This window comes from Manis pentadactyla, chromosome 4, assembly GCF_030020395.1.
Source record: "Manis pentadactyla isolate mManPen7 chromosome 4, mManPen7.hap1, whole genome shotgun sequence".
NCBI classification, from domain to species: Eukaryota; Metazoa; Chordata; class Mammalia; order Pholidota; family Manidae; genus Manis; species Manis pentadactyla.
In genome coordinates this window covers 24,445,437-24,473,430 of record NC_080022.1, presented here as the reverse complement: position 1 = coordinate 24,473,430, position 27,994 = coordinate 24,445,437, and the positions used below count along the sequence as shown (strand labels likewise).

The window sequence follows — 27,994 nt, the reverse complement described above, 5'->3', positions numbered from 1 at the left end:
CTTCAAAATACTGAGATGGGAAATCAAGGATGTTTTCGGGTCTAGTTACTAACTCCGGGGGTGAGGAGAGGAAGGGTCTCTGTCACTCAGATCTAGACGTGTCTAATTCAAGTGTCCCCTGCTCCCAAGCCCTCCAATTTATTTGTTTCCTTAGTGTTTATAAATGAAGCAAGAGCAGAAAATAGGACATTAGCCTTTGAAAGATGTGCTCCAACCTGTGGGGCCTAGTACGGAAGTCCTAGGGGATAAAGTACTACCAGGATACTGCACTCCTGGTCCTTTAAGAGTCCAAGGGGCGGGGTTTGGAGCGGAAGTTGTAAATCAAGGCCGAAGTCCGGCAAATGAAGGGCGGAAGTACATGCCCAGTGCTGCAACTATGGCGCAGGCAGAGGAGGATGTCAGAGATTATAATTTGACTGAGGAGCAAAAGGCGATCAAGGCCAAGTATCCTCCAGTCAATCGGAAGTACGAGTGTGAGTAGGCTGCTCGCTTCTCTCTTCCTTTTCCTTTGTCTGGGTCTTCCTGCCTCGCTTTCCACTTTGCCCGGTAGGACGTTTCAGGCATGGTTCCATTTCGCCCTGTATTGTAGTCGCTTTCGTACTTATCCAGGGATTGGTGGAGAAACCCACCTGGCCTGAGAGTGGGGAACATGGGCTCCCACACTTAACAGTCTCTTGAACTTTTTCCACGTATACCTAATCACATGTGTTTCGTGGGAATTTTACTAGTGTATTAATTCTAAAGTTAACCGTATTTTCAAGCGTTTGCGGGGTTGTCGCCCCCATATGTCTCCAGCAGTGGGATAGAGTGTGACTAGTTTGAGGACTCGAAAGCTAAGTAGGGGACTTCTAACTTGGTATTTTACCGGCATTGTGTTGTTAGTAAAGAAACGTGGTTTTGCCATTTATTAGATTAGTGATTTTAGGCAATCACATAACCTCTCTCTGTATCTTAGTTCCCTCATCTGAGGAATAAATAATATGAAAGTTTAGTGCAGATTCTGAAATTCTGTATAAACATTAAGCTATCGTCTCTAAAGGTGGCTGTGGTTTGAAAAGCACAAATCTAACCTTATTTCCCTGCTTAAAATGATTTTCCATTGTCTCCTGTATAGAGTCCAACCATGTACCATAACATACTATACTTTAATTTCTGGGTCCTGCATATCTCCCTAGCTAATTTTTCTCTCACTTAAAAACAGTTTAAAAAAATTAGTTTTAATAGATCCTATATATGATTAAAAATTCAGAAAGTACAACAGGTATGCAGTGAAGAGCCCTGATGCCTACTACCTAGTCTTCCTCTCTAGATCATTTTGTCTCTTAGATGCTTGCTGTGTTCTGTGTGTACATGCAAAGATGTTCTAACATTTATTTCATTTACCAAATTTACAGTTGATTAACATTTCTATTTCAATTCATTTGCTGTTAGAAACAATGCAGAAGTGAATACATTTGTGTATCCTTTGTTTTGCACATGCTCAAGTGTATTTGTAGAATAAATTTCCAAGAGATACATTGCTTTATCAAAGAGTATGGTATTTTTAGCTTTAACAATTATTGCCAAATTTCTCTCCATTGAGGTTGTGCCGTTTTATACTCTCACTAGCATTGTATGAGCTTGCCCCTTTCCTCACTTATCGATTTATTGTGTTACCATATTTTTTGGTCTTTTCCAATTTAAGTATCTTATCATACTAATTACATTTTTCTTGTAAGTGATGTTTAATGTGTTTTAGTATGTTTGGAGCTATTTGTGTTTCTCTTTCTGGGATGTGTATATGCAAATTCTTAATCCAGTTTCTATTGGGTTGGTTTTTTTTTACTATGTAGAAATTCGTTTTTATGTACTGAAGTTTATTAAGCCTTTTTATGGCTTCTGGGATGGCATACTTAGGAGGGCCTTGTCCACTCAGATTGTAAAATAATTGTGTTTTCATCTAGTACATTTGAAAATAAAACTTGTATTGAAGTGTAATATACATATAGAAGAGTGCACATATTATAAGTGAATTTTTACAAACTGAATATACTTGTGTAAGTAGTAAATGGATCAATAAACAGAATATTACAGTATCCCAGAAGCCCTCTTATGCTTCTTTACAATCGCCATCACTCTCCCTACTCCTCCCATTAGCCTGACTGAGAGCAACATAGATAGGCTTTGCCTGTTCTTATACATTATATAAATGGAATCATACAATGTGTATTCCTTTTGTGTTTGGCGTTTTTTTTTTTTTGCTTAGATTTGTGAGAACCATATTTTTACTGATAGTTATAGACTGTTCTTTTTTCTAGTATGTATTTGTTTATTTTTACCATTTGAACCTTGAATATGTCAGGATTAGGGTAGGGCAGAAATTAAGTATCTGATTTAATTTCCAGAAAACTTAGCAGATACTCTAATGTTTATTCAACAGTTTATCTTTTCCGCTGATATTGAAATGTGACCTCTTTATCATATATATAATTCCCCTGCCTATATTTTGGTTTATGGCTGGACTTAGTATTCTGTTCCTTTGTTCTACGTCTCTTTTTATATGCCAGTGCCACAGTTTTAATTATTGAAGATTCATTCTTTTAAAATCTTGTCGGCTAATCTCCCTCTCAGTTTTTGTCCCTTTTCCTGGTATTATTGTTTTGTTTTGTTTTGTTTTGTTTTCTATATGGAGATAAAAATCTGCTTGGCTCAGGTCCATAAAAATTAGTATTGGTATTTTTTTAACTTTTTTTTTTAAGTTTCAAATAATACAAAACTAGGGAGGATAGTGTGATGACTTCCAGGTACATATCATCCAACTTCAGCAGTTGTCAACTAATGGTTTATCTTTTTCCATCTACACCTACCACCCATATTCCCCTGTAGGGGAGGAAAAAAATCTTTTCCTATACTCATCTTAGGTTCATTTGTTGGGGTCCTCCAAATCAGACTGACGAAAGACAGATTCACTACAAAAAACAAAGTTTATTAACACTGCATTGTGCAGACACACAGGAGTACTCAGTGATGAGTAACTTCAAGGGGTCATTCAAACTTGAGCTTTTATGGCATCCTAACAGAAGGTAAATATATGGGGGAACTAATGGAATATAAAGGCTTGTTAGTAAAGTTTCTTAAATTGATTCCTGCGTGCTGACTGGGCACATAAGGGTCTAAAGTTTTCTCTGGTGATTTAATTATGTCCTTGCTGATAAAGAGGCAAAGGGGAACACCTTTCAAAATTTATGTCCCACTTTCAGGCAAATAGTGAGAGGGCAGAGAACTTTTCTTCTTTCTCCTTCTCTCAGTTGTCTTCAGCTCAAGAGAATCTTTATGCCAAAGTGGCATGTTTTGGGGTAGTATATTCTGCTCTCACCTCTTTTCCTATTATTTTAAAGTAAACCATAGGCCAAAAATTGCTGTTGGTTTTTTTCAATCATATTAATTATGAACTTAAGGAGAACTGAAGTGTTAATGTTTATATTAAAATTAATTAATATTCATATTGAGTCTGTTTCTCCTGGAATAAGGTATGCCTTTCCATTTTTCAAACCTTATCTTGTATAACCTGAGATTATTTCTAGGTATCTCACATTTTTTGTTTCTGATGTAAGTAATCTTTTCTTCCATGATGTTCTCTCTGTGGTTATTGATTATATTTGTGAAAGCTATTGAGTTCTGTAATTTTTTACACTGCTTCTTTATTAATTCTCTTACAGTATAATTTTCAGTTCATCTCTGGGTAGTCATCTACCAAGTTTGGGTAGTCATCTTCAAACTTTTTACATTGCACACTGTAAATTTTGTATGTTGTACTGTATTATCATACTGTATGCATTATAAAACTCTTTTCCTTCCCCCGACACCACGTCTGCCACCAAATGTGTGGTTTGTCCACACCAAGCAATTCTCAGTTCTCTGTCACTAACTGGGTGTCCAGCAGTTCAGTTCAGTTCTGACAGTAACTCCGCAGTTAGCACCCACCCCACAGGTGAAGAGCTCGGTCCCATAAACTTGCCTGCCTTGCTTCAGACGCCAGCCCCAAATGGGGTACTCGGGCAACCCACACTTCTGCCTAGCCAGCTGCAAATTCTGGTGGTCCCATGACCTCCCCCGTAGGCTCAGGTTCAATCATTTGCAGAATACTCACAGAACTCGGGTAAACACTTTACTTACATTTACCAGTTTATTATAAGGGATAAAACTCAGGAACAGCCACAGTGGAAGAGCTGCATAGGGCAAGGTACAAGGGGAGGGGTCTGGAGCTTCCTTTGCCCCTCTCAGGACTTGTCATCCTCACCGCACCTTGATGAGTTCACCAGTTTAGGTGTTCTCCAAATCTCTTTGTTCAAGAATTTTATAATCCACTCTCCTGCTCCACCCTTCACACAGGACACCCATTGGTGGGGTGAGGAGGCTAAGAGTTCCCACCCTTTAATCATGTTTCATTTTCTTTTACTAGTGACTACCCCATTCTAAAGCTATTGAGAGGCCACATCCTGAGTCACACTTTAGCACAGACTCAGGTGTGCACACAAAGGGATCATTATGAGTAACAATAGACACTCTTTTCTTTAAACATTCTTTTATTTATTTTTTAATTTAGTTATCATTGATACACAATCTCATGATGGTTTCATGTGAGCATCATTTTGGTATACAGCATTCAACCATATCATCAAGTCCCCCCCGCATTGCAGTCACTGTCGTCAGTGTAGTAAGATGCTACAGACTCATTACTTGTCTTCGCCATGCTGTACTGCTTTCCCCATGACCTGCCTATATTGTGAGTCCTAATTAAGTGTCCCTTAATCCCCTTCTCCCTCCCTCCCCACCCACCCTCCCCAACCCCTTACCTTTGGTAACTGCTAGTCCTTTCTTGGAGTCTGTTGAATCTGCTGCTCTTTTGTTCCTTCAGTTTTTCTTCATTGTTATTCTCCACAAATGAGGGAAATCATTTGGTACTTGTCTTTCTCTGCCTGGCTTATTTCACAGAGCATAATACCCTCTAGCTCCATCCATGTTATTACAAATGGTAGGATTTGTTTTCTTTTTATGGCTGAATAATATTCCATTGTGAATATGTACCACTTCTTTATCCATTCATCTACTGATGGACACTTAGGTTGCTTCCGTATCTTGGCTATTGTAAATAGTGCTACAATAAATGTAGGTGTGCATATGCCTTTTTGAATCAGGGATCTTGTTTTTTTTTCAGGTAAATTCCTAGGAGTGAAATTCCTGGGTCAAAAGGTATTTCTATTCTTAGTTTTTTGAGGAACCTCCATATTGCTTTCCACACTGGTTGAACTAATTTACATTCCCACCAGTAGCGTAGGAGGGTTCCCCTTTCTCCACATCCTCACCAGCATCTGTTGTTCCTTGTCTCTTCAATGGTGGCCATCCTAACTGGTGTGAGGTGATATCTCATTGTGGTTTTAATTTGCATTTCCCTGATGATTAGCGATGTGGAGCGTCTTTTCATGTGCCTGTTGGCCATCTAAATTTCTTCTTTGGAGAAGTGTCTCTTCAGATCCTCTGCCCATTTTTTAATCAGGTTATTTGCTTTTTTGGTGTTGAGACATGTGAGCTCTTTATATATTTTGGATGTTAACCCCTTGTCAGATATGTCATTTATGTATATATTCTCCTATACTGTAGGATGCCTTTTTGTTCTACTGATGGTGTCCTTTGCTGTACAGAAGCTTTTTAGTTTGATGCAGTCCTATGTGTTCATTTTTTCTTTTGTTTCCCTTGTCTGAGGAGATGCGTTCAGGAAAAAGTTGCTCATGTTTATATTCAAGAGATTTTTGCCTATGTTTTCTTCTAAGAGTTTTATCATTTCATGACTTACATTCAAGTCTTTGATCCTTTTCGAGTTTACCTTTGTGTATGGGGTTAGACAATAATCCAGTTACATTCTCTTACATGTAGCTGTCCAGTTTTGCCAACACCACTTGTTGAAGAGGCTGTCATTTTCCCATTGTATATCCATGGCTCCTTTATCATATATTAATTGGCCATATATGTGTGGGTTTATATCTGGGTTCTATTCTGTTCCACAGGTCTGTTCTTGTACCGTACCAAATTGTTTTGATTACTGTGGCTTTGTAGTAGAGCTTGAAATTGGAAAGTGTGATCCCCCCAACTGTATTGTTCCTTCTGAGGATTGATTTGGCTCTTTAGGGTCTCCTGGGGTTCCATATGAATTTTAGAACTATTTGTTATAGTTCATTGAAGAATGCCATTGGTATTTTGATAGGGATTGCATTCAATCTGTAGATTGCTTTAGGCAGGATGGCCATTTTGACAATATTAATTCTTCCTATCCATGAGTATGGGATGTGTTTCCATTTATTGGTGTCTTCTTAAATTTCTTTCATGAGTGTCTTATAGTTTTCAGGGTATAGGTCTTTCACCTCCTTGGTTAGGTTTATTCCTAGGTAGTTTATTCTTTTTGATGCAATTGTAAATGGAATTGTTTTCCTGATTTCTCTTTCTGCTAGTTCATCATTAGCATATAGGAATGCAACAGATTTCTTTGTATTAATTTTATATCCTGCAACTTTGCTGAATTCAGTTATTAGTTCTAGTAGTGTTTTCATGGAACAAAAGACACTCTTATCCCTCCGGAAATTGCAAGGGTTTTAGGAGCTCTCTGCCAGGAACTAGGGGCAAAGACCAAATGCAAATTTTTATTATACCACAAAACATTCAGTAAAAAACAGCAATTAAGAATGAGAGAAAAAAACTACAACAGTTTAACTTTATTTATTGTGCTGAAAAAACCTTTTGCTCAAAAATCTTACTATTTTTATTACATGCTTTGTGATTACATCTGTGGAGTAGAATATATATACATTTACATGACTTACACTAATCTATTTCCTAATAATTGAATCTTTGCATTCCGGGAATGAATCCCATTTAGTCATACTGGATTATACTTGCCAACGTTTTGTGCAGAATCTTTGCGTTGATGTAATGTGAAATAAGTCTGTATTTTCTTCCAGCTTCATTTCTTGTCACTGATCACCCCGAGATCTACCCTCAAACCTTCCCTGTAGCTCTGTTTCTCCCTTATGACTCAGCTCAGTTGTCATTGCATTTATTCATTCAGCAATATTATTGAGCACCTGTTGTGTATCAGGCACTGAGCAGAAGTCAGGAATGTTAAAAAACAAAATTCAGCCAAGCAACTTTGAAGATCTAATTGGCTTTATTAAACAATTCATGAATCTTGCAGCATCCCATCTAGCAAGTAGAGTTGTTTCAAAAGGCTACATATAGAAAGAGAGAGGTTTTTAAAGGCTGGACGGCAGGACAAGGATGTCATAAATAGAAAGAAAAATTATTTCAGGTGAGGTCACTTTCCTCTGGGGACAAAGGGTGGATTCCTTTGGGGGATGGAGAGGGCACATGTGACAGTTTATCTTATTTATGGTAACTAGAAAATTGTGAGTGATTTTCTGGGGGAGGTTGAAACTGCAGTTAGGTAAATGTATTAAACCCTGGCTTGGGGACTTGGCCTAGCGGAAGTGACTCCATATGGGCCTGTGGTTTTCTTTTTAACAGGAATAAAAGAACGAGCAGATAGTGATCACCTTTAGTCTCTTGGCACTTCCAGTGTTAAATCTTGTTTCTTTTGGTACTTATTACCTGAACCCCTTAGTCTAGGTTAAGTTTACCTCCTATTCTCCCCTGTAGTAGCAGTTCTTAAAGTGTGGTTTGTGGACCCCTGGGCTTCCCCAGATCCTTTCAGATCTGTGATATCAAAATTATTTTGAGAATAACATTGACATGTTATCTGCACTTAGGATACAAAAGTGCAATAAGTTAAAATGCTGGCTCCTTAGCACAAATTGAGGCAGCAGCACCGAGTCATCTTGGTAGTCACTGCATTCCATACCACCATGTACTATTAAAACAAGAGAAAAGCATTTTTACTTAGAAATGTCCATGACAAATCAGTAAAAACTTCATTTTAAATCTTGACCATTGAGTAGTACTTTTTAATATTCTGTGTAACAAATTGGGAAGTATGCATAAAGTGTTTCTACTATCTGTTAAAGTATTGGTGATTACCTTGAGGAAAAGAACTTGTATAATTGAGTTATGAGCTGTTTTTTGTATTGCATGGAACACCATTTTTTTCTCAAAAGAATGACTGAAAGCTATACTGTCGTCAATCTCAATTCTTGAAAATAAAGGAAGTGATCTGTCACATCAAGGAAAATATTTGTTAATAATGATAAAATTCAAGCTTGCAAGTGAAAAAATTAGAAATTTCAAATTAGGATTTTAGAAAACTTGTATATGCCATCATGACCTTGACAGTTCCCAGTACTTAAATACTTTTCTGATGAGATCGGTGGTAATATTAATTAAAAAATATGTTTTTAAAAATTCTGTGTAATTAAATGTTTCAACATTATCTGTGTAACTCAATGTACTAATATTTTCCCAAAAAACCAATACTTGTTATGCAATAAGGCATAGATAAGGTCCATTCTAAGCAGAAGATAACAGCAATGGATTTTAATGTTGCAGAGTATGAAAAGGTCATTGTTACAGCTTCAGATTCCACATTACAGCCAACCTTTAAAAAACTACCAGGTTTCTAGATTTGGTGTAGCATCAAGGAACACTATATACAGTTTTTTGAAAAACTGTTAAGATACTCCTGCCTTTTCTTCCTGCATGTCTGTGAGGTTGAATTTTATTTATGTACTTCAGCTAAGCATATTGCAACATGTTGAAAGACATTAATAATATTTGCTAAAATACGAAACAGTGCCACTTTTCTCATTAATTTTTTTGGGAAACAGTTATTTTTTATAAAAATATGCAATTTGTGTGAAATAAAATGGGCTTATTGTTATTTTTAAATGAGTAAGTATTTTTTAACTTTTCACTTAAAATTTCTGGTATAGTGGGTATTGACACATAAAACACAACCCATATAAACAAAAGCTCTGGGATCTTCAAATTTTAAGAGAATAAAGAGTTCCTGAGATCAAAAGATTTGAGAACCATTGCCTTACGGCAATCTGTCATTGTCTTCTTTTTTAAAAACAAGTATAATATACATAGTAAAAGTGCTCAGATCTTAAGTGTAAAGTCCAGTGAGTTTTGGTAACAGATATATCTGTGTAACCGACACTCCAAGCTATAGAACATTTCTGTCACCACAGAAAGTTCCCTTTTGCTCCATTCCAATCAGCCCCCATCCACTTACCTTGAGGCAAACATTGGATTTCTATTACCATAGCTTTAAGTTAGCCTTTTTAGAGTGTCATGGAAGTAGACTGACATAGTATGGATTCTTTTGTGTCTGGTGTCTTAACTCTATCAAAAATAAACATGGCTGGTGGTGAATAGATTTTAACTACTGACAGTAGGAAAAGGCTGAGCTGCATTTCGATTTGTGCAGAGGTGGTCGGGCTTTTTCAAGAGAATTGAGGGAAGGGAGAGAGTGTAGAGTCAGAGAAGTGGAAAGTTACCAACAGTTGGTCAGCGTAAATTCGATTAGGCTAGCAGTGTTTGCTAGCTATCAAAGTTGGGATTCTATCTTCCCACAGAGACTGGGAGTCTCTCTTAATGATTACATTTCAAAGGAATGGCTCTGGAGTCCTTGAAAAAGACACTGTTGAATTTTAAGAGAGAAATACAGTTGTAAGCCCTTTCTAGTAAATGTTCGAAAAAAGGGAGGTCAAGGCCTATTATCAGGTTTTGGCTAGAACAAACAGTAAGTTCTGGCAGTGTCGAGCTTTCTCAAGCAGGTTTTGTAATGAGGGAGCTGGGGTGATCTTAGGAACACAGTCTTGTGCTGCTAGAAGCTGGGTTCAAGTATGGTCAGGTCCCTTCCTGCAGGAGGGGTTGGATGGGGTTGAGTGTGCCGAGAGTTCCACAGTTCTCACTTAGTGTTTTTGCAGTTCATGTTAATGCATGTATCAGTAGGTCACACTTTTTTCTTACTAAGTAGTATTGCACTGTATAATTATTTCTCAGTTTATCTGTCCTAGTGATGGACATTAGGTTTTAATTTTAATAAATAAAATTGCTGTGAACATTCTTACATCTTTTTGTGGACACATGCTTTCATTTCTCTAGGGTTAATAAATATCATTTTCTTTTAACTTGTTTGTCATCTTTGGGGGTCATGAGCCCCTTAGTGCCTAAACCGTATTAAGTCCACAGTAATGTTTTTGAGTGAATTAGAGAAGAATATGAACCTTGAATGCCACCGAAAGACTGTGTGCTATCGTGCAAAGTAGACTAAATGGGGAATTGGGAAACCTCAGTTCTAATCCCAACTCTGCCTCTCATCAACAGTGTGGTCCTAAACAAGTCACACAATCTCTGGATTTCAGTTTTCTTGTACATAAAGGAATTATATTAAATGGTCTCCCAAGACTTCCTTTTAGCCTGAATGTTCTGTAATCTTAAGCGGGAAGAATTGTTGAAGTCAGGATACAAGTGAAAAATGGACTCTGGAATGTTAAGATAATAACCCCCAGTGGAAGCTCACTGTCCTCACAATTGTTACTTTCTGGTATTCCTATGAGAGTATCAGGAAAAAGCTCATAGTGCATATTGTAGAGTTACTGTCTAAAACTTTTATCAGCCAGGGACATCATTGAGGAGTACTTGAAGTGCAAGACACCAATAAATAAACTTGACTCTTGTTCTTAAAAAAAGCAACCTGCTTTAATAGGATTTGGCTAGCTGTTCACAAAAAGGTGAGATGGAGAAATCTGGCATTTCCTATCTTTGGGTAGTTCCTAGAATCGATCGTTTGCACAGTAGATATTTAGAAATCTGATCTGTTGAGGTAAAGTAACTCAAATGGCAGGAAATAGTCTTTATTTATCGAGAAACTACAATGATGAGACACTTTTTAGATTCTAGAAGACCCTGGCCTTGCTGCCTTCCAGAAATTGTCAATCATTTAAATGTAAGTCTTGGCTTTTTAAAAGACCGCCCTTAACAAAGCAATTAATTTGTCGTGTAAATGGATGGCAAAAGGTGTGGTCTTGCGGCACATTTTCTTGCTCTTCAAGGATGATGTTCCTAATAATGAGCTAGAGTTATTTTCTTGTGACTTGCAAGTCAAGTTTAGTGATTTACAAGTGTTTTTCCCTCTCTTCCTTAGATTTGGATCATACAGCGGATGTCCAGTGAGTATAGTTGAAGTTTGTCCTTTGAAACTGGGTACTTAAGTAGGAAGTCTTGTGTTTTAATCTTAATGTCCCTAGTTTAAATTTTTCTATTTTGGTTCCTGTAGAACATGAAAATGGTGGTTTAAAAGAATCCGGTTTCAGTACCATTAAACCGATTGAGGCCTTTGGTTTTGTATTTATCATACTGATTTTATTTTGGTTTTGCTGTCAAGTCTTCTCTCTTGCAGTGGATTATAATCCACAGGGCATGAATGTACTTCTTTAGGTTACACGCATGGGGAGATACTCTGGAGGAAGCATTTGAACAGTGTGCAATGGCCATGTTTGGTTACATGACAGATACTGGGACTGTGGAGCCTCTCCAAACAATAGAAGTAGAAACCCAAGGTAACCAATTTATTCACAGGGAAGAAATTGTTATACAAATGTGTAGTATTCCGTGTGATTTCAATATATTTTCACAATAAGAGCAAGAAAATTGACTATGAGCCTGTTGTTCCTCTTTGAACTAACCTAAGAAATTCATTGCCTTTTTAAATTTGAACAAGTTTTTAGAGACAAGAATTATTAAATATATTATTATTATGGTTCTTTTTGATGCTGTGTAGGAGATGACTTACAGTCTCTTCTGTTTCACTTTTTGGATGAGTGGCTTTATAAGTTCAGTGCTGATGAATTCTTCATACCCCGGGTAAGTGAGGGATTTTCTTTTTCACTGAGCAAATGGGTTCTTAGTTCATATTTTAAAATAGAACGTGTGATGCAAAACCAGGCTTTAAAGATATGTGAGATGATAGTGTAATGACCATAGGCACTTGGTGAAGGTGAGTTTGCCCATGTAGATGCATTTGTGTTTGGATCTCATCATATACTTACCAACCACGAATCAGGATTACATGGTAAGAATGTACCTACTGTTTTCATACACACTTTTTATGTCACGCAGGTTTGAGCTGTATTTATGTCCATCCATGTGTTCCTTTTGTCTCATTTGAAGTTTAGCAACTCGGCCTTGTTGGCTTAAGTTTAAAAATTGCTGCCTTTAGTTTTCCTTAATTGAAAAAGGGAAAGCCACATGGAAATTGCTTTTTGCGACCAACCTCTAGAAGGGAACATCTCTCCAACATCATTGCTATGACACACAAACAGTCCTCCTTGCTTCCATAATTCCTCCATGCCCTTCCATTCCACTTCCACTACATATATTCTTCCAGCTGGGTCATTTGTCCTACAGAGTTCTAGCCTACAAGATTATATAAATTTCTTGACTCATGATTTTAGATTGTACTTGTTTGAGAATACTTCCCTTAAGTATGTAGGGAAAAAACCCTGTTTCCTGGAAAAGTATTTAGTTTGTTGTTCTATTTTAGTTAACATTTTAGTTTTTTTCTTTACTTCAGAGAAGTTATATGTTATTCTTTTCTAGAAAAGCTGATAGCTAGATGTTTTAGTAGATGGTCTATTATGAACATTTTTTAAAATTAGAAAATTTTTTTTCCTCTTCAGGAAGTAAAAGTACTTAATATTGATCAAAGAAATTTCAAAGTACGGTCAATTGGGTAAGTTTTGAAAATCTTTTAAGTAAGTCATGAAAGATAGTAAAGTTGTATTCATTCCTGAATTTAGTGGTCAGGAAGACAGAAACGTTAAGTCAGAGGAACAGTTGCATCCCACTGGGGCTTTGCAGGTTAGCTTTGTGAGACCCCTAGGAGCAAGGGCTCACCTCAGCTTTGGAGACCAGAAATCTGTCAGAGCAAAGTTGATTTTGGTTGTTAAACCTGATTTCCAATATGTGATCTCTAGCTCAAAAAATACACAATTGCCAGATGGTACAGATATTTGCATAAAGCCCAACTCAGTGATAGGGAACACTGATGCATCCTTGCTCATAGGCCCTCACACCTGAACATCACTTAAACCTGGTCCCTCTATTGACAAATACTTTTCCTTCCAGTTTGCAAACACTTGACTAGGTCGCTTTGATTGGATTTGATGTTGTTCAAGTTTCTTCAGTCCCTTTGTGATATCTTTTATTTCTATAAAAGCCTTTTTTTTCTGTTTTCTGTTGAATGTTATTTGTTTCTTTTTGTAAAGTGAGGTCTTTTATTATCTCCCTCCTTTTTTTTTTTTTTTCAAATGGGTAAGGAAGCAGGCTTGTCCAAGCATATTTAGCTAAGAAATGGTTAAACAGAATTTAAAAATTTTGCTCTTTCTACTCCTACTATTGCTTCTACTATTGTGATCTTAGCCACATTAGTGTTGAAGGCAGAGAGGATACTGATCCCAAGTTCTAGGAGACTCCCCATCTAGGACTTTCTCTATACAGATCGTGGGCATTTTTTGAAAAGTTATTAAAGGCACACCAATTTCAAACTATCTTACAGAATCTAGTATTTTGCCTTTATGGTACTCAGACCTGCTTTCTCCATTGGGATATATTATTTAATTAATTCTGTAGCCCTGAATACAGAGAAAAATTTGAATGTGCTACTGTATTATGAAACTGTCCATTCTCAATATTTATTGAGAGTCTACCACATGCACACTATACTAGGGCACTTTTTTTAGAGCAATTGTCAACTGTTGAAATGGCTCTTGTACATAAGTCCTTCAATAGCTGTAACTGTTGGCCATCAGACTAAATTTACAGTTTCCTTAACACTCCCTTCTCTTTCGGCTTTCTAGTTTCTTAACCATGTTTATAAGGCTTATTTTAAAAGTGTAGAGAAAACAAATATTAAATCTTGGAAATCTTAATCATGTTTTAATTTTCCTTCTCAAGGTGGGGAGAAGAGTTCTCATTGTCCAAGCACCCTCAGGTATGTTTTTAAACCCTGCCATTAAAAACATGTTATACTTCCTTACCATAAGGTCAGCATATATGACAGTACACTTCAGTGAGTTTTAATAAGTTGGTATAAAGTGGTAGGTTTTTCTCAGATTTCTCTTACCTGCTCGGACATAGGTTAAAATACTGATTTCACGTATCAGCTAGGAAGTTTTGTAGTACTATTGAATGCTGAGTGGGAGTGATCCAGGAAATTGGGAAAAACTGATCACACTGGAGTGGGAGAGAATAATTTCAGAGCAAAGACCTTAAGTTGGTAAGTTGGGGTGTATGGGATAGAGTATGCCAGTGGAGAAATCAGACTCCTGATAGGAACAGGGTGGACCATGCATTCTAACAGGAAGAAAGGCTGATGTGAGGACAGATGGTAGCTTTGATGCGGGAAGGTGCGTCAGTTCTTACTGATTGCTCGTTTTCTCCAGGAAGCAGAGCTGATTGAGAGTGAGCATGAGGGATGGGTACTAGAGGTGAAGCTGTGAAATACTGCCTCAGACAGTGAGAAAGTGAACTTAGCGCCCCATGTAGGATTACTGCTCGGCGCTGAGTACCCTTTTGAGATTTGTGGACATACGTTTAAGGTGATCCCGGTTAGCATGATGTGTGCTGCCATACATAGGCAGAGAGTTTAATTTGATTTAGGTTGTGGCTTTACTGGTGATTATGGCAGAGGGGAAAGGAAGGTGGGTGCTGTGCAGATGCCACTGTGAAATCGTCAAATTTCTGTTGTGCTATAGACTCAGCAAACACCAGTTCACCTATTCCCTGGCACATTCTGTGTTGCACAGGTTATTGTAGATTTTTTCTAGATTTGGAAGGAACTAAGAGAACATCTAATCCTGTGGTTCTAAACTGGGGCAGGGTAGGGGGAGTGTCATGTATCAGAAGCGTGGAGAGGGACCTCCATAAGGTAAAGTGAGTGTTGGCAGCTGAGGAGAAGAGGCTGTGTTCCGAGGGCCCAGCTTAGACTGCAAGGAGGAATTCTTGAGAAGGAGCCCTGAGCCAATCAGAAATGCTTTGTGTTCTTGATGCAACCCAATTGATGAATGAAAAACTGCTGCCCAGAGAGGTCAGTGTCCACATGCAGCAGGAAACAAGGCTGACTCCAGTTCAGTGCTCGTTGGGTACGTGTATATAATACTAAACTAATTTGATAACTGTTGTGAGCTTTTAGTTTTTCAGAATGACATTACAATTTTGATTTTATGCCAGTTGTTGCTAGAATTAATGATTCTGAATTTGATATCCTTTTTTTCCTATTTGTTTTTCCTCTAACTCCAATTTAAGGGAACTGAAGTCAAGGCAATAACATATTCAGCAATGCAAGTGTATAATGAAGACAAGCCAGAAGTTTTTGTGATCATTGACATTTAAGATAACAACCAAAAAAGACTCTTATGAAGAACTTTCTCTTCCTTTTGAGAAAATAACTTGATATAAATTCTGCAGTATCTGTTGATATATGGAGATTTGCAGAACAGAAACTTTTAAAGTGTGATTTTCAGAAATGGAAAATCAAGGCACAGCTTTGGTCTCTGTGACCCAAATACTCAAACTTCAAAGAATTCTTCAGGTGGCAAGTGTGGTCCCCATATGTTAATCCCCTGCTGTGGCAGTAGGCCCACCCTTCCAGTGGAATGCAAGCCCTCCAATCTGGTGCCAAGAGGGATGATTGATGTAAGCAGCAGCCAAGAGACTAAAGCTTCCATACTCTTAATGAATCCAGTTTGAAAGACAAATAATTAGAGAAATCCTACAACCAGGATTTTGCTTTTTTTTAAAAATCGTATGCTTTCTACATGTACATTAAGAGAGGTTGTGTTTTACATTGCCGAGGGACAGAGCCATCTTGTATTCCAGTTGGTTTTCTTAGAATATAGTTGAATAGTTCAACGACTTCCCTAGAAAGAGCCCTGAATTTCTCTTTCATGTTTTTTTAAAGCACTAATGTATTGACACTTGCCTGTTTTCCCATAAGAAAAAGTTGATGCCCTTATAAATGGGCCCTTCCTTCTAACATGTAATTTTATATTAAAGCCAGAGTATTTATACAATTAGAGAAGAAAGGAGAATTAAAAAAAATTTTTTTGTTCTTCATTAGGCCAGGAAAACAACTTTAAAATGATCTGAATTTTTCAGAGTAGATAGCTTTTAAGAAATGGAACTGCTTTAATTTGATTTGCAACATTATTCTATTCTCTGTTGTATGCTTTGTTATGATACAAGAGTTTGCAAAGTTGTTATTTATTCACACATACATGAGAAAGTACTGCCACTGGGTGGTGCCAAATGTCATTATAGTATGGTAAACTTGACCTGAAAGGAAGAGATTATGAACTTTCTAGTTCTGTGAGCACTGCATTATTTTTCTCTGCATAGTTGACAGAAAGCAGAGTTAGTGAAGACTAGGCTAGGAGCCTGTGGTTTGAGTAGTACCTCTTCAAAAGCATACATAGCAGGGTCACCAGCATAGTGCTGCTTAACCTTCTTTAATCTTGGGCATATTTTGCAAATTTGAATTGTGGCCCTCCAAGCAAAAGGTGCCTGGAAGAACCTCTTTACTTTTTTTAAGATGAATTTCCAGCCAGAGATAGGGCTTTTTTCCATAGATCCCTTTGCACATCAGGGGTTTCTTGGATGGTGTGGGGGGTTGATTATGAAAATCAACAGTAGGATACCATGAGGCCAATGGAAGAGCCGAACCCAGAGTAAGAAGAGTTTTTGGGATGTATTACGCCAAGTACGGTACAACCTGATTAGGAATAAAAGCATAGCGATATCTTTTAGCACCAGTACTATATAATGGGGTTCAGTAAAACCAAGTCAGATGTCGTGATGGAATACAAATTTTATTTCTTTATTCATAATAAATTTATACTTAATACAATTTCATTAAAATTTAAAATTTAGTTTGTGTTTGTTTTAAAATAGGCCAAAATGAAGATATTGATTAGAAGGAAAATGAGTATGTTACCCTTTATATGTGAAGTTGGCATTCTTGATCCATAAGCAGCAGTACACATTTTGTTTATTTTTTGTTTATGTATTGAGATGGTTGTGCCAGGCTCTTACCGGATTCTTCTGCTAGTTTCAGGTGTGTGTCTTGGCCTAGGGAACAGATTTTTCCCCCATTGCAGACCTAATTCTCCTACTCTATAACATACCCACCCATCCTTACTTCTGTGTTCTGTTTCTGGGCTGCCTTCTACATTTCTGAAAACAGAGGAGCAGCATGGTAATGGAAACGGGCTGTGGGTGTTCAGCTGAGGATTTATGCAGTGGCTAAGTATGAATATAAGCCTTGTTGCAGTTTTTCATAACACTCCAAAAATTGGGATTTCTATGTGAAAGCTCCCAAGTTTGGGGGAAGAAAGAAAAACTACTATGGGTTGTCACAATGAAATACAAACAAATTGTGTATGGCCTGAATCTGGCCCACAGGTCGCTCGTCTGCAAGCTTTGCTTTAAAGCCCAGTGCAGGTCACATTTTTGTGAAGCCCCTTAACCATTCCAGCCTCAGTGGTCTCTGAACTATTATGCCTCTCTAGTTAGCTTTAAAGATTTGCAGGCTTACTCAATTTTATAATTGTTGGATATTTGCTAGTCTTGTTCTCTGAACATAAGGAAAGCTTCCCGATGGCACATAATAAATGATCAGTACTGTTTAAGGGTCAGTGGATTAAGCATCTTAGATTAGAGTTACATCAAACTCAGAGGCTGCAGGTCAGCTCCTTGAGCATATCTACAAGAACAGAATCACAAGTCTCAAGCCTCGATTTCTAGTCCTTGCCCTGCTGTCTGACCTGGGGCTTAGTTCCTCGTCTGTGTATTAATAAGTATTAGTGGTGATTTCTCAATTCCTTTCCAGTTCTAAGTTTTATATATAAAGTTTCTGTGATCCAGTAATACTGTATTTTAAACTGAGCTGAGAAAGAAGATATCTATTACTGCAACAGTTTTTGGTTGTTTAGCCTTAAAGTCCAAATCACCATCCACATCTGCTCACTGACAGCCTTTGTCATAGGTATGTGGCGTGCAGCATGACAACGATGACTTTCAAGGAAAGTAGCAATAAGTGGTATGATGACCTTTTCTCACTGGTGCCTCTCCCTCTAAGAAGGCCAAGTGGTTACATGTCCCTACAGCCTCTCTTCTGTCATTGCTCTTTCCCCCTTGCTATTACCCCTGGGGCTTTGGAAGAGAATGTTCAAAAAGAAAGTGAAATAAGAACAGTTTATACCCTCCTTAAGGTGGTGATTGTACCCTGAGAATTCTGCCCTCTCCCCCTTTCAGAAGTCAGCTTTAAGAATCCAGATTGAGACTGAGAATTTAGTTGCTTCATCTAAGAAACCAGGAAGTTTGAAAAGATAATCCTTCAGAAGCTCCTTCCAGAACAAGCATCCTCAGAATTTAGTGACCTTAATACTTTATCGGTGTTATTTCCCATCTAATATGCCGTTTATGTGTTTGGTTATCTGTAATGTGAACAATTAATGTCAAATTCCGATGTGCAGGAGAGTACTCTTAGAAAGGAACAACATTTATTTTGTCATAAATACGTATCCATGTCTCCTCTGTACAAAACATTTTTCAAGATGCTCTTGATCTATCACGGTATTTGTCCTTCCAGCAATTCTGTATGTAGTCCGTCTAGCCTGCATTGTACATAAGAGATTCCTAACACCTAAAACTACCTGCTGTAAGAGGTACTTTGACTCTGTTCACTGTATTCATACCATATCCTTTAATATGTAACAAGTCACATTTATGTTCTATTCTGCTGTTCTGGGTAATAACCCTGTGAGGTTAGTATAGCAGCTGTTACTATGTTTTATATGTAAAGAAACACATTTGGGTAATACTTACAAGGTACAACTCAAAAAAGATGACTGACAAAGGTAGTGTCATTTTATCTGACACGGAAAGTTCAAAAGCTAATGTTACTTAATGAAATATTTTAATTTGGTTTCCTGGAACAAGGCAGTAGGGAATAGCAGATTTCTATTGTTTCTTCCCACTGCCAAGTGAATACATAACTGTGTGGTTTTAAAATTATCTCAAGTATAAACTTTAAGGCCATTAGGGTCATGGATTCAAATCCTGATCATCATTCACTAACTGAATGACTTTGGGAAATTTTCTTAACCTCGCTGTGGCTCAGTTTCCTCAACTCTGAAATGGGGAGAATGACTCACAGACCAGGAGCCCCAGCATTGCTAGGGTAGTCAAGAATCTTATTTTGTAAATTAAAAGAAAGGGAGTCATTTTGGAATTTAAATAGTACTAGGCTAACATTTTTATTTCAAGGACATTGTGGATACAGTGGTTAAGAGCACAAACTGGAGCCAGAGCATTGGGGTTCTGCCACCAAACTGAAGCCAGATCATGGGTTCAAGTCCTAGGTCTGCCACTTACTGTCCACTTTACCCTTCTGTGCCTTAATTTTCTCATTTTAGGTGGTGATGGTAGTACTTGTAGGATTGTTGAAGAGTAAAAAGTATACACATAAAGCTCTTAGAACAGTGCCTCACATAGTAAATGCTCAGTATGGGCTGATACTATTACTGGGAAAAGCATAAATACGGACAGCTCCTTTTTCTCAGTTCGCAGTCTGCGGTGTTTTGGGGCCAGCCTAGAGACTCCCTGGTAGCCATTCTGCTAAGGTCTCCGTGTAAGAGCAAAGGCACTCCTCTCTGCTGCTCCCCTCTCCTGCTTTCTCTTCGGACTTCCTTTCCTGCTTCTCCGCTCCAAGTTTTTCTTGTGTCAATCTAGTTTTTCCTATTCTGTATCTGAGTTGAACATCTATTTTCAAAATCTCCCTGCCCCCTAATGTCATGCCACTCACCCTTCTAGGGAGCTTCCTTCCACTCCCTTCCGGATTCCCTGGCGGCTCAGGATTAACCATTCAAGAGGTGTAGTATAACGAGCAGAAAGAGGAACAAATAACTGGATGCTTTTGTTTCTGCCTTATCATGGTTCCCACAGCCTCTCCAGAGTCCTCCCGGAGTACCGGTGCACCCCACCCACCATCACCCACCAGCAAAGCACACAACTCATCAGGTCCTGCCTTCAAGTCTTCACCCAGATTCTTTGTTTTTGCAGCAACTTTATTGAGATACAACTCACGTACCATACAGTTCACCCACTTAAAGTGTACAATTCAGTGATTTTTAGTATATTTGCAGTTTTTGCGACCATAACCACAGATTTTAGATAAATTTTCACTCCAAATGGAAACCTACCTTTTTACCTTTTAAGCACTCATACCCACCTCTAGCCATCCCTCCCAGCCCTAGGCAACCACTGATCTACCTTCTCTTCTGTACATCTGTCTAGTCTGTTGCCCAGATTCTTACCTGCCAATCTTGTCCTTTTTAAATATAACTGGAAATGCACCTCTTAGAGGCTGTTTGGACTCATCCCACCTGCTTTATCTTTCCTTACTGGGTCTTGTTCCAGTGCAATGCTGGCCCTACATTACATTTTTGGGTACATTGTTGCTGCATAAAGTTCTGTAATCAACATATGTAGTCACAACTCTCCTTCAAGATTCAAGCACCTTAAGGAACAAGGAAACTGGCTTCTGGTTATTTTATATACCTTTTTTGAACCTTCTATCTTTATTGGTCTACTTCAGTAACACCTAATCCATGTGTTCCTGATTCTAAAGCCCCTGGTGATATGCTTCATAAGGAGAGATCTTTAATGTCATGTTTTCATACCCAAATACCATCCTTATTTCTATAATACTGCCCTTATACTCCAGTCTCCAGAGAACAGTTGTCCTGGACTCCTTACACTTCCAGTCCCTCCACTCAGCTATTTGCTAGTTTTCCTTAGTTGTATCAATGAACTCCGTTCTCTTCATTTGTGTCTCCTAATTGGATGCCCTTTCCATTCCTCAAGGCATAGCTCTAAGTCATCTTTAATTTTCAATTATCTGCAGAGGTTATTTGCATTTGGAGTAACAGCCGTTTCTGTTGCCTATTTTCATTTTTGTGTACTTTCTCCACCCAGTTTGTGTGAACTCCATCTATGGGTGCTTGGAGAAGACCTCAACTGGTGGATACTAAGATACTTGTTGAATGAATGGATGTGCTTGGCCCCTGGTACCTACTGCCTCACATCACAGTTGGCCCTATGTATGAACCCAGCTGGAATGTAAATTTCCTTCAAGACTTAATTTCATTCCTCTGCCTTGCACGTGATAGGGGTTTCCAAAGTCATAAATGCGTTGTCTTCCAATATGCTTATATTTATGTCTATGTATGCCACATAAGGTAGGAGCCAAGGCCTCTGCTTCGTCTCCTTCCTGAAATTTCCTAACTGATCTTTTCACCTCTAAGCCTCAGTTCCTTCCCGTGCCATGGCATACCTACCTCAGGGCAGTCGGGTTAAAATGCTCTTTGCTCACTGTTTCTCAAAGAGAGATGAGGCCCTCAAAAAGGAAGAGAGGAGGGAGGGAAGAGAAAGGGCGCGCTGGGTGAACCTGACAGCGCAGGTGCGGCGCGGCGGGCGGCAGCCTGGCCTCCGGCCGCAGCTCCCCTCCAGCCGCGGGCCGGGTTCCGCCCGGTGTCCCGTGGCGCGGCCGCCGCTCAGCGGACGTGGAGACCGGGGACGCAGGCGACTCCGGGGTTACGGAGAGGAGCCGGGGCGTAAGACCAGCGCTCCCTGGTGGTGGGGACACGCTGCGTGGGCCCGAAGCCCCGCGCCGCTGGGCCGTGGGTGGCTTTCGGATCGGTCAACGTCTTAAGCCCGTTTCCTCGTTTTAAATGAGGACGGCTTGAGTGTCTACCCCAGAGGGCCGGGACCCCGGCGGTACCCGGCAAATGTGGGCTGTTCACTGGGCACCCACCATGCGCAAGACTTTTGTTCCCCCGCCCCCGAAATACTAGCCTTCGGGCTGTCTGGTGGGTCTGGCCTTTCCCCGGGGTCTAGCTGCCGGACCCTGTTAGAACTTCCCAGGAAAATCAGTTGTGGGGAAGACAGGACGGAAGGAAAAAGAAAGGTTCCTATCCCTTAACCACATTTACTGTTATGTAGTCTTCCCCCAAAATAAGATAAATAGCCACGCGCCGGCCACCTGCTTGGGCGCGAATAAATGTCGCTGCTGGACAGGGAGAAAACCCAGGCTTTCGTTTTTTGACATGGCCCCCCAAATACTAGAGCGTCAGGTGCCGCTGGCGGTGTTCTGAGTGGATTCTTTTCCACCAGGGGAAAAAAGTTGTAAGTCAACTCGAACGTACGTACAACAAAAGGGCATGGTATATATTTTATTTAAGCATTTAACGTTTTTCAATTATGCAAAAAAGTGCCACATCATTATTGGATGAAATTTTTTTGGGGGGAGACGTAGTGTCTATATACAATTACTGCTGAAAGGGTTTAATTATGTTTGAATAGCAAACATAACCTTCGAAGTGGGAATGAGGATGGTACGCAACAGTCGTTTTATTAAAAAAAAAACAATAGCAATACTTGAAGAATTCCAAATCTGACTGAAGGCTTCTTTAATGAACACATTTTAGTACTGAGTCGTATTTCTTTAGTGTGACATTTAACTTAAAAAATTATTTGTGTCAGTTCATTGACAGAAGGCTCCAGTGCAGCATTTAAGCTCCATAATGATTAGGGAGCATTCTGGATCCTTTTTCAAAAGCAAGGAAAATACTAAAGATTGCGAAATCTCAGGGCATACTATTTCAGCTACATATTCTTAATATAATTTTTTATTAATCTGAACTTCTGTGAATTCCCAGAGTGGAATGTCCATAATCAAATGAAATCTAAATGCATCCCATTTAGTGGGTTCTTTAAGATTACACAGTAATGTAGAGTGTCAATGATCCCTAATAAAAACTTTAGATAAGGGAACATACACAGTTGATACAAAAATCAGTATTTTCTTGATCTGGGCTTTGGTATTTAAAATTTTTTCCTTACTGATAGGGTGGAGAATCAGTTGACTGGAAAGTCAGATGGCCCAGCTGCCTGTCCCAAGCATCTGTACTGAGAGAACAGAGGGAATCCTTGAGTAGGGGACCTATTTTGCACATAAAAAAAGCTGGGAAGATCTTTTAAAAATATGTAAGTCCAGGTCTCATCTGCCAGATTCTGATTTACCCAGGCATCTGTATTTTTTTTAAGCTCCCTAAGTGATTCTAATGTGCAGCCAAGGTTGAGAACTATGGTCTAGGCAGAAATGTTCCATTTTTTTTCCCCTTAAGAGCCAAATAAAAATAGGTTACTCTTTAATAAAGGAATTAAGTAGCTGTAAATCATACCAACAAGGAATTAAAAGACTTTCCCAAGGGAAAAATCAAGAAACTATATAATGGATTTGTTTCTCTAGAAATCTGAAAGAGCAAAGTGTAGGAAATTGTTTGGTGTACTTCACAAGCTGTATTCAATGTAATTATCTTTGCAAATGATCTGATTAAGCCCATTAGTAAAGAAGTGACCAGTATCCATCACCCTGGTCACTGGTTTCCTATCTAAAGGTGGCAAATTATCCAGCGGCTTTTGCTGGTATAAAAAAAAAAGGGATGGGGAAAAGCATGTAAGTATACTTGAAAATAATTTGCCTTTAAAAGTTATGAGGCCCTTGGTTTCTCTTGTGTATGGTTTATTGCTTATTAACATATTTGACTTTTGTTGGCATTAACATAAGTTCTGTAGGGAGAACACTAACATGTTAGAAAATGAAGTTTGCAGATTCTCTCTGTGGATTTCATTTTTCTGGTCTACTCATGGCTCCATTAATGTGAATAGTTAAGAAAATTCCTGCATCAAAATAAAATATTAATTATACTTTACAATATATGAAGCAGCTATCTAAATAGTGCCATTTCTGTGATAACCTGAATTTTATCATTGAAACTCTTGTAACTAAAGTCACATCCTTTACATATTTATTCTATATAGGATTTATCCACATACAATGATACCACCTTTACAAACAATTGACTTATTTGTATCAAGTCATCTTATAAAATAGAGTAATACACAACACATGTCAGTGAATTCAGTTGATATTCTAGGATTCAGGAAGTCTGATCATTCTTGTTCCTATTTTTGCCATTGTTTCACTGGGTTGTCGCTGGTAGGTTGCTTTACTGTGCTGTGCCTCAAATTTTTTTTAACGTTCATGTGGATAACTGTCTTATTTCATTGATATATAAGGAATAACATTATTAAATACTTTACAAATATAAAATGATAAATAGTAATACTGATCCACTCTAATATAAAATAACATAGAACTTTCCATTTAAAGTTGAAAGTTTGGTCCTCCAGTACCTATTGTTATCACCCTTCCCAGTTAAACATGTCTTATGCCTGTACTGTTTTAGTCATTTTCCATCATATTAATTTTAGGACTTAAAATATATATTAAGAAACCCAGTATGAGTGGAAATTTGAGGATATTTTACCATGACTTGGCAAAATATCTTTAATGAATGAAGTTCTGAGCCCATAAGTGATTGAAACACCAAACTTTTTTCATCCATTAAGCAGTAACTTGGCCACATAAAAATTAGCAGTTAACTATGTTTGTTTTGATTTCATTACTCAAAAAATACAATATTGAAAATTTTATTCTTGAAAAGTCTTAAACAATAAATATAGAAGGAACACTTCTATATGCTCAAGGGAATTCAAAACATTAGCGAGTTCCAAGGTTTTCATGCTGTTCTCCAGCAGAGGTGTCTAGTGAAAGGCTCGTAGGGGCTTTAGCCAGAGCAGCTCTGATTTTAGCGTTTCTCCCTTAAATGTTGAGCTTCTCTATGAAACATTCATTTGACGAAAGGGTTTCTTGGTTAAAAAAAAAAAATCTTCTAAACCACTTGTCTAGTCAATTTTGCTTTCTCCAGACACTAGGCATGACTGCAGTGGTCCTTTTTTGCAAAACTTCATCCCATCAAACAGACATTCTTGAGGACCATACAGTTAGAAGGGTCTTCAGAACAAAACAGCATTACTGCAAGAGCAAACTTTGGTCTAACCAACTCCCGCTATTTCCCTAATATTAAAAAAAAAAGTCCTTGGCATAAGTAAAGCTTATATTAACAGATTGGTTATACCCCTATGTAACATTTTCCCACTTTTAAAAGCCAAAGAATTCAGTTTTCTCAGAAACCATTAATAGACAAGTTTTACTCTAGGAAAAGAACTAGTGTCTAATGTCTTAGACATAGATGACATGACAAACGAAGTCATTATTTACAGCTTACAAACATGTCAGGAATGTTATTCTTTTATGACATGGAAATGATAGACAGATGTGCCATCTAGTTTGGTGAACTTGATAGTTGTCCTGTGGGTATTGCTTGATGCTTGTTATAAACAATGATGAGAAGCGTTACTTCTGATAAGGCTTTACAAGTGCTGGTGGCACTGTGTTCAGTGAACTTTGCTGACTTTCATGCTGATGAATGTAAAGTTTCCATGCAGAAGACAGTAGCATAAAAGAACATTTAGATCATAGACTAAAGTGTGTTGTTAGAGTATACACATGCAAGCACTACTTCATTTCTATGAATAAAGCTCCAGTCATTTTTCCTACTGGCTCCAACAACTAAAAATCAGGTCATAATTTTAAAAGATGCATCTTTTAAATAATTTTATAAGTCACATCATCTGGTGCGACTACAGAATGACATGTTCTCTTTCTCATTTGAATACAAGTTAATCTGTCAGGACTCATGAGTCAGGACCAGTCATGTTGGGAGAACAATAAATTCAGTGCACACCATCCAGTCTTGAAGCAACTGGATATTTACCATCAGGGCAATCTTTACAAAGTCTCAGAATTAAGTACCAAAAAACACAGTGGTTATTCATCTATTTATAATTTTTGTTTTTAGAAATTAGCCATTTTAGCCCACTAATGGGTATCAAGGACAACCTTAAAGAATAAGAGAAAATAACATAAAAAATATTATCTGAGGTAAATCATGGCATTTAAAAATACAATATAATATACATGGTGCCTCTACCAAAATTAAAGTATATCAAGCTTAATTGTGATAACTAACAGAGACCTTCATGAAGGTCAGTTATTCTGGTATTTAGATTTTATTTTTAGAATTCAACAATGCTTCCTCAATTTAACTGTATAATTTTGGAATGTTTCATAGTTCATTATAGGGAAGGAGTTTAAACTTAACTTTGTAGCCTAGGAGAAATGTTTGTTTTGAAAAACTATATAAAGTAAAAATGGTTAAAGCATTTAAGAGAATAACTTGTTCAAATAGTTTTATATGTAAAATTTACATATAAATAACCCATCATAAAATCATATCACTAGATACCATAGGGACATCACTTAGTACTATTTGAATAACTCTAGTTCAAGATGTATGTTGAAGATGATAAAATTCTTCTTTCATACTTTCTAATTCTGTTAGGTTTCTTTTTTTAATTACTACAGATTGGTGAGGTTTGACTTCCATTCTTTGCCATTTCAGGAGACAATACGGAGACAGTCGAAAGAGGACTGTCTAAAATTAAAACTTGTCCAGTCACCAGTCCCACCACTTAACTTTTCTGACCCTAACTTCCTCATTTGTAAATCAGAAACAATAATATTTACCTTGCCGATTAAATGAGAAAATATGTAAGAGAGCACTTTATAAATAATACAGCAGTACAATAAAATGTTAGAAATTAATCATAGAAACTGGTAAGAACCTCCAGTTTTCTTGGTTTAAAAAAATTTTTTTTCTTTAGGGAAGAAAAGAACCATACTGACAGATCTTTGCAAACTACCGTGACCTTAAAGCAGTATTAGGTTCCCTACTTTAAGAAAATGATATCTGTATATAATCTCTGGTCAGCCTGTACTTTAGGTTTTTGTTTTTGCTGAACAACACTGACTACATAGGAGTAATTTTCAACTTAATAACTAAAGTTCAAATATGATGATTTCAAATATTTTAGATTTGTGTTCTGCCATAGTCCTAAAACATTCAAGATACTGGAATAACGATAGGTTGTTATAGATCCCAAGTTCATAGAAAGACTTCAGTCACTTAGGATGCCAGAGCCTTAAATGTGCTCTTACCTGGTTCTCTGTGAAAATTCAATATTGGTAGTTTATATGTTTTTGAAACACCTTGAAATTATCTTAAACATAAAGTTTGGTTGTGGTAAACTTATTTAAAATATTTCCTTTGAAAAAACTTGGCTAAGCAGAATTTCCAATATTAAAAGAAAAAAGGTATCTCTTTAATAAATTCATTAAAGATGACTTGTTTAGCTATCACGCCAACTCCAGCTACATCTTTCTTACAGCGCAGCAACACATTTCAGGGCAACAAAGTTCAGAGCAGATACAATGGCCTAACCAGAAAGCATGCAAGTTGTATCAGGTCATTACTTTTCAGTCAGTCTGATAAATCTGTCTCTGACCACGGAAATAGAGAGAGACAGGAAGTCAATCTAAGTTGCAGACATTCCAGCTCTAGTGGTCCATATTACAGCTACCTAATGTTGGGCTTTATTTCTTTTTCTTCTTCTTCTTCTTCACTATCATCAACCTGTTGTATGACCAGATCAGCAGACCCATCCTCTACAATCTCCACATATGATCTATTCTCATCTTCACTCAAGTGCCATCTGGAATCCTTGTCTCCATCTGAAGGGGACATAAGATGCTGTTCAGCTTCCAAATCAATGGGGAGGCTGTCTATGCCAACTTCAGCAAGGCACTCATTACAGAGTCTGTAGCGCCTGGTTCCTTCCTGTACCACTTGCCCTGTTAGATCAGTCACATGGCGTTTGCATTTTCTGCAGATAAGTTTGCATGCCTGGTGAATCTGTGTAGAGATTTAAATAGTGATAAAAAAAAAAGATTTTTCAAAAGCAGGACAGTTTGATATTTTAGGTACCAATTCATATACTTAAGATGTCCAAAGCCAAGCATTAATATTAAATTAACACCTAGTTATTAGTAAAAGATCACAGGTTTTGGTGATAAATTGAT

The 27,994-nt window shown here is 37.8% G+C and overlaps 2 protein-coding genes across 8 annotated transcripts in view; one reads left to right on the top strand and one right to left on the bottom strand.

Moving 5' to 3' along the window:
- The first annotated feature begins 39 nt into the window (after positions 1–39).
- ZBTB8OS (zinc finger and BTB domain containing 8 opposite strand) lies at positions 40–27,713 on the top strand. 4 transcript variants are annotated; one of them, XM_036885267.2, is made up of 8 exons: positions 46–473; positions 11,135–11,159; positions 11,428–11,549; positions 11,771–11,853; positions 12,669–12,721; positions 13,945–13,981; positions 22,957–23,094; positions 27,564–27,713. In XM_036885267.2, the coding sequence occupies exons 1-7, from the start codon at positions 359–361 to the stop codon at positions 23,086–23,088; spliced, it is 567 nt and encodes a 188-aa protein (XP_036741162.1). In that variant the 5' UTR covers positions 46–358; the 3' UTR covers positions 23,089–23,094; positions 27,564–27,713. The 4 variants fall into 4 exon arrangements, with proteins under 4 accessions (XP_057355935.1, XP_036741162.1, XP_036741164.1 ...); XM_057499952.1 differs by lacking the exon at positions 27,564–27,713 and having other exon boundaries at positions 40–473; positions 22,957–23,821; XM_036885268.2 differs by lacking the exons at positions 22,957–23,094; positions 27,564–27,713 and adding an exon at positions 15,295–16,916 and having other exon boundaries at positions 306–473.
- The window catches only part of ZBTB8A (zinc finger and BTB domain containing 8A), a 54,140-nt gene continuing 53,378 nt past the window's right edge, over positions 27,233–27,994 (bottom strand). For all 4 annotated transcript variants that reach the window (XM_036885258.2, XM_057499951.1, XM_057499950.1 and 1 more), the window contains one exon: positions 27,233–27,827. In XM_036885258.2, the coding sequence (XP_036741153.2) occupies positions 27,492–27,827 (336 nt within the window). In that variant the 3' untranslated portion in view covers positions 27,233–27,491. The remainder of the gene's footprint in view (positions 27,828–27,994) is intronic.

Bases quoted from the DNA above. Each gene is read 5' to 3' on its own strand.
- ZBTB8OS (XM_036885267.2), top strand. From the start codon at position 359: ATGCCCAGTGCTGCAACTATGGCGCAGGCAGAGGAGGATGTCAGAGAT. The intron at 12,722-13,944 runs GTAAGTTTTGAA...TTCCTTCTCAAG, and splicing joins TTCAAAGTACGGTCAATTGG to GTGGGGAGAAGAGTTCTCAT. The intron at 13,982-22,956 runs GTATGTTTTTAA...CCTTACTGATAG, and splicing joins CATTGTCCAAGCACCCTCAG to GGTGGAGAATCAGTTGACTG.